The following is a 5,824-nucleotide window of genomic DNA, read 5'->3' as shown; positions in this document are numbered from 1 at the left end:
GGGCAAGGGCCACCACTGACCATGTTGGAGCTGTGGGCTAAGCTGGCTTAGGAATCAAGCCCTTCATGTGTGCAGAATCACAGAATCTTAGGGGTTGGAAGGGACCTGGAAAGGTCACCCAGTTCAACCGCCCTGCCAGAGCAGGGGCACCCAGAGCACATCACACAGGAACGTGGCCAGGGGGGTTGGAATGTCTCCAGAGAAGGAGACTCCACAGCCTCTCTGGGCAGCCTGGCCCAGGGCTCTGGCACTCTCACAGCAAAGAAGTTCTTCCTGAGATTCCCATGGAACCTCCTGTGCTCCAGTTTGCACCCACTGCCCCTTGTCCTGTCACTGGACATCACTGCACAAAGCCTGGCTCTGTCCTCCTGACACTGCCCTGAACAGATTTGTGCCCATGGATGAGGTAGCCCCTCAGTCTCCTCTTCTCCAAGCCCAACAGACCCAGCTCCCTCAGCCTTTCCTCAGCAGGGAGATGTTCCCCTCCCTCCAGCATCTCTGTGCCTCTGCCCTGGGCTCTTCCCAGCAGTTCCCTGTCCTTCTGGAACTGAGGGGCCCAGAACTGGACACAATACTCCAGTTTGTGGCTCTGCCTCCACTGCTCAGTAGCTTTTGTGCCAAGGTATTTGATTATGGGTTTGGCTCTGCAGAACAGGAAGCACAACTTTGAAACCAAAACAATGCTGACCTTTAACACCACCTCATCTTCCTTGATCTGGATTTTTTAATCCAGCAGTAGTTTTACCAGCTTTCCTTTCAAACCAACTAACTCTGCTTTCCAGTAAAAGTTATTATATTAACATTAATATAAAAGCCATTGCTTTTATCCCCCCAAAATCCACTAATACACACTTGCATCCACCTCAACATTTAATGAAAAGAGGTTTTAAGAACTTAGAAGTGAAATGCATGGTGTATTTCTACTTAACCATTTTATCCAGCTCACTCAAATCCACGTCCTGCAAATACACACAGGTTTTTAAATTATATTTCTTATTAAAGTCAGCTCCTTCTGATGATACTTGCACTAAATGTTGGGCAGTTGCAGAGCAGTGCCCAGAGGAGGTACCAAAGCCTTGCCAAAAATCAGGTCATGTGGCTCCATCATGAAAAGAGGCTCTGCCTACAACAGGCTTGGGTAAATCCTGTGATGCTACTGGACATCACACACTCAGGAGACACAGAAAGCTTTGCTATGCCCTGGATTGCTCCTGAAATAATCAGACCTGCAAGGGGACAAGAGAAATTCAGCTTCTGCCATTGGTCCTCAGACTTCCTTGATGTAGTCATCCCTCCACCCCATGCTTCAGTGCTCAGCAAATCTTCTATAACCACCTCCCCCATACTCTTCATTCCCCAGAGAGCCACAAACCACACACAGCAAACTACCTGTTGCTTCTTTGTTTTGCCAGGATGGCTGCAAGCAGAGCAGAGCAAACCTGTGCATGCAGCCCTGCAAGATGCAGAGTGACACAAGGCACCTTTCCTGGCGATTTAAACCACACATCTGGGATTTCCAGCAACCTGCACTATAGTGGTGTCCCCCAAACAACCTCTGCCTTCCTGGGTGCCTCCTCACCTTATCATATAATCATGGAATGGTTTGTGTTAGAAGGGACCTGAAAGATCATCCAGTCAGATCCAACCCCCTGCATGAGCAGGGACACCTCCCACCAGCCCAGGTTGCTCCAGGCCCCATCCAACCTGCCCTTCAACACTGCCAGGGATGGGGCAGCCACAGCTTCCCTGGGCAACCTGTTACACCTTGGGGAACCAAATCCTGCACCCAGAGGGTGACTACAGCAGGGGTCCCCAGCAGGGCTTACCCCAGACCCATGTTTCTCCTAACCTTTACCTGCTTCCCCCCCCATGTACCTCTCTCCCCCTCTTCTCTGCACAGAAGCAGAGCAAGACAGAGCTGGAGGGGGTGCAAGGGGAAGTGTCCCCAGTCCTGTCACCCACCAGTTTCACTTCAGGGACCTGCAAGGTCACCCATGTCTCAGTCACCAACACAGAGGAAACGTGGGACGGGGGAGAAGAGAGTGGAACAGCAGAGAGAGGGAACAGGGGCAGAGACCCCGGCAGTGATGAAGTCATGGTACATCTGCTCCCCCGTGCTGAGAAGGGACCTGCCAGCACAGCAGAGAGAGGAAGCCAGCACAGCCCTCCTGCCCGGCATGGCTCTCACCAGGACGCTGCACCTCGTGGCTCTGATCTTGCTGCAAGGTAAGAGATTGTCTGACACCATCTCCCCTTTGCAAGCAGCCCTGCCTGGAGAACTCCATTTCCAGAGCTTCAACACACCACGAGCCAGGAAGCTGTTGTTTCCTTGTTGTCAGTGCTGTGTTGTCAGCCCATTTCCAAAGCAGCCTGGTGCTGAGTTCCCGCTGACTCCTAAAGCCAGTGGCAATGAGACCAGCTCCCCTCCCAGCACCATGCTCCTTGTGGTGAGGCACTGGCAAAGCCAGAGGTTCTCCCTTCCCTTTGGACAGGGGATCACTGCTCCTTTCCATGGCTTGCAGATCTTTGTGTGCCTTTGTTCAGGTGTTGTGTAAGAGGAGGCTGATGTGTGATGTCCAGTGACAGGACAAGGGGCAGTGGGTGCAAACTGGAGCACAGGAGGTTCCATGTGAATGTCAGGAAGAACTTCTTTGCTGTGAGAGTGCCAGAGCCCTGGGCCAGGCTGCCCAGAGAGGCTGTGGAGTCTCCTTCTCTGGAGACATTCCAACCCCCCTGGCCACGTTCCTGTGTGATGTGCTCTGGGTGCCCCTGCTCTGGCAGGGGGGTTGGGTTAGGGGATCTTTCCAGGTCCCTTCCAACCCCTGGGATTCTGTGATTCTGTAATATAAGAAGTCTGAGAAATTCAGGAAGCATTGGCAAAGTACTTTGAGAATGAAAAGAGCCTTAAATGTTCAAACTCCTTAACTTAAACACAGGATGCACCTTATAGCTACTTTGCTAATATCCTGCCTTTCATAGTGGGGAGTGTGAGAGATTCATGTTTGACTATGACAAATAAGGAAAGATTTCAGTAAGGAAAGCAGCAAGACAGCTACATACTGCTCAGGATTCTTGCTGACCTTTGCAGGTGGAAAGTATGCACAAGCCCTGTGCTGGCCAAAGCAATTGTCCCTTTCTCTTGTTAATAAATCATAGAATGGTGGGGGTTGGAAGGGACCTCTGGAGATCATCCAGTCCAACCCCCTGCCAGAGCAGGATCCCCTAGAGCAGATCCCACAGGAACATGTCCAGGTTTGAATGTCCCCAGGGATGGAGACTCCACAGCCTCCCTGGGCAGCCTGTCCCAGGGCTCTGCCACCCTCAGAGTCCAGAAGGATTTTCTCCTATTCAGGTCAAGCCTCCTGTGCTCCAGTTTGTGCCCATTGCCCCTTGTCCTGTCCCTGGGCACCACTGGGAAGAATCCCCATCCTCCTGCCACCCCCTGTAGATATTGCCCAGCATTGAGGAGACCCCCCCCTCAGCCTCCTTTCCTCCCATGCTGGAGCACAAAGCACAGCAGAGGAGCAGCAGTGCCAGGGAGAACCTCTGTCACACAGAGGTACCATTCACAGATGCCACATGCAACCTCAGTGCCCAAGCAGCGACAGAGCTCTCTGCAATACCACATGCTTCAGAGATTTTATTACCACTGATTGTGTTTGACAGAGACCAGGCCTGGAGGAGCTCTCAGTTATATTCTAGCTCAACTTTAAGGTCCCTTCCAACCCCAACCATGCTATGAGTGTGTACCTGCTGACAACCCCTGGCTGCTCTTGGCCAGCAGAATGAATTCAGGCTCCCACTCACAGGTCAGCAGCCACAGGTCAAAAATAACTTAATGAGGATGTCTCTATAGGCTCCAGTTTAAAGATGACCCTGACATGATGCACTGAGTGCATATCAGACACCACAAGTTCTCTGTGCACTTCATGATGGCTAAAATAATAATTCTTCTCAGTTGCATCCTACAATTTCTAGCAAGAAACTGTGGCCCCTTCTTACCATGCACTGTGCTTGATGCCAGGATTTGTCCAGGTAGCTGGGACACCTGGGATCCACACAGTACAAGAACCACTGTCCTCTGGAGATGGCACAAGAGCATCTCCCACCCCCAGTGACTGTACTGGGGTGGGCTGCAGTGGCTTGAAGACCACAGCCATGTCAGACTTCCCTCTATGCTGGGGAGGGAGTTTGACCTGTGAGTCATGGCCTGCATGAAACCAAGGTCTCTGATGGAAATGATATGTGTGCTCTGTTCTGGGGCTGCTTTTTTCTGTTTTAGGAAAGCAAGCAACACCTCAGTCTTTGCTTGTTCAGTCTTGCTGCTCTCACCTCAAAAGGTGTGACTTGCAAGATCCCCCAGTGCTGCTGGTGACAGGAAACTGTCTCTACCAAACAAGGCACAAGGGCCCCATGGAAAACCACAGGCAAGGCCCTCCCTGCCACCTTGCCAACACTCCTCCTGACACAGGCCTCCACCAGTGGAAACCATGAAAGATTTTCCTTCTCTACTGCTCCTCTGCAAATGACCCCCACGTGGCATGAGCCCTCAGAAAGCAGCTGGGACACTAACCCTAGGAAATGGAGGTGGAATAAAGGAGAAACATGAAGCAAAGGCACTGATGTGCCATATGAGATGGTAAACCAGCCACAGCCAGGGCCTCACTGGTGCAGAGCAGTTGAGTCCCAGTCCCTGGTACCTCCTGACACCAGATCTGCAGGACAGCTTCTCCTAGCTAAAGCAGCACAAACTGTACTTGCAAATTCAGAAGGAAAACTACTGAGATGTTACAAAGAAATCTCTTCTGCAGGCCTATAGATTAAACAGTGAGGAGAGAAAAACAATCTATTGTGTATCTGCTCTTTGTGAAGTCCCAAGCTACATCCCTGACCATTCTTCTGGCCTAGGAAATGTCAGGAGGGCTCAAAGCTCCAGGGTGAGGCTGGGAATAGATCCCAGGGGAAGCTGCTGTCTTTCCTCTGATATCATGGTAAAAGACCAGGTGCAGCAACAATGTCCCATAGCTGCACTTCTGGTATATTCTTAAATGCTTTTAAGAAAGTTAAAAGCTTTCCTGAAGCCCTGGAAGGCTCATTTCCCCAAACTGCAGTGCTCTCACATGCAGTAGGAACTTGCAGCAGACATACCTGGAAAATAGAATCTAAACATACAAAACAGGAATGAAAAATAAACCCCTCTTACTGTCTATTTACTTAACTCTGACCCAGGCACTGCTCTTATTCATTTCACCAATGCCTGCTTTTTTTCCTGGAGAAGGCAATTCATTCCAGGTCAAATATTTTCACCAAGTGTATTATATATGTTAGAATGTCTGGAGAGAAAACACACTTTACTGCCTAACTGTAAAATGAACTGGGAGGAGAGAGAATGACATTTCTTTTCAGTAACCTGTGCCAGACCAGGTCTGTTTTTCCTGGAGAAGGCAATTCATTCCAGGTCAAATATTTTCACCAAGTGTATTATATATGTTAGAATGTCTGGAGAGAAAACACACTTTACTGCCTAACTGTAAAATGAACTGGGAGGAGAGAGAATGACATTTCTTTTCAGTAACCTGTGCCAGACCAGGTCTGTGGATCTTCTTTTCAAAAGAAGTGTTGAAACCGGTTTGGGTTGGAAGGACCTTCAAGATCATCCAGATCCAACCCCCTGCATGGGCAGGGACACCTCCCACCAGCCCAGGCTGCTCCAAGCCCCATCCAACCTGCCCTTCAACACTGCCAGGGATGGGGCAGCCACAGCTTCCCTGGGCAACCTGGGCCAGGCTCTCACCACCCTCACACTCCACAATTCCCTCCTCAT

The 5,824-nt window shown here is 50.5% G+C and overlaps 1 protein-coding gene across 1 annotated transcript in view; it reads left to right on the top strand.

The window, feature by feature from the left end:
- Nucleotides 1–2,177: 2,177 nt before the first annotated feature.
- The window catches only part of CRTAM (cytotoxic and regulatory T cell molecule), an 18,645-nt gene continuing 14,998 nt past the window's right edge, over nt 2,178–5,824 (top strand). Inside the window, exon 1 of the mRNA XM_009995026.1 lies at nt 2,178–2,226. Coding sequence (XP_009993328.1) covers nt 2,178–2,226 — 49 coding nt within the window. The remainder of the gene's footprint in view (nt 2,227–5,824) is intronic.

Source organism: Chaetura pelagica, unplaced genomic scaffold, assembly GCF_000747805.2.
Source record: "Chaetura pelagica isolate M959 unplaced genomic scaffold, ChaPel_1.0 scaffold113, whole genome shotgun sequence".
NCBI classification, from domain to species: Eukaryota; Metazoa; Chordata; class Aves; order Apodiformes; family Apodidae; genus Chaetura; species Chaetura pelagica.
This window is presented reverse-complemented; position numbering and strand designations above follow the sequence as displayed.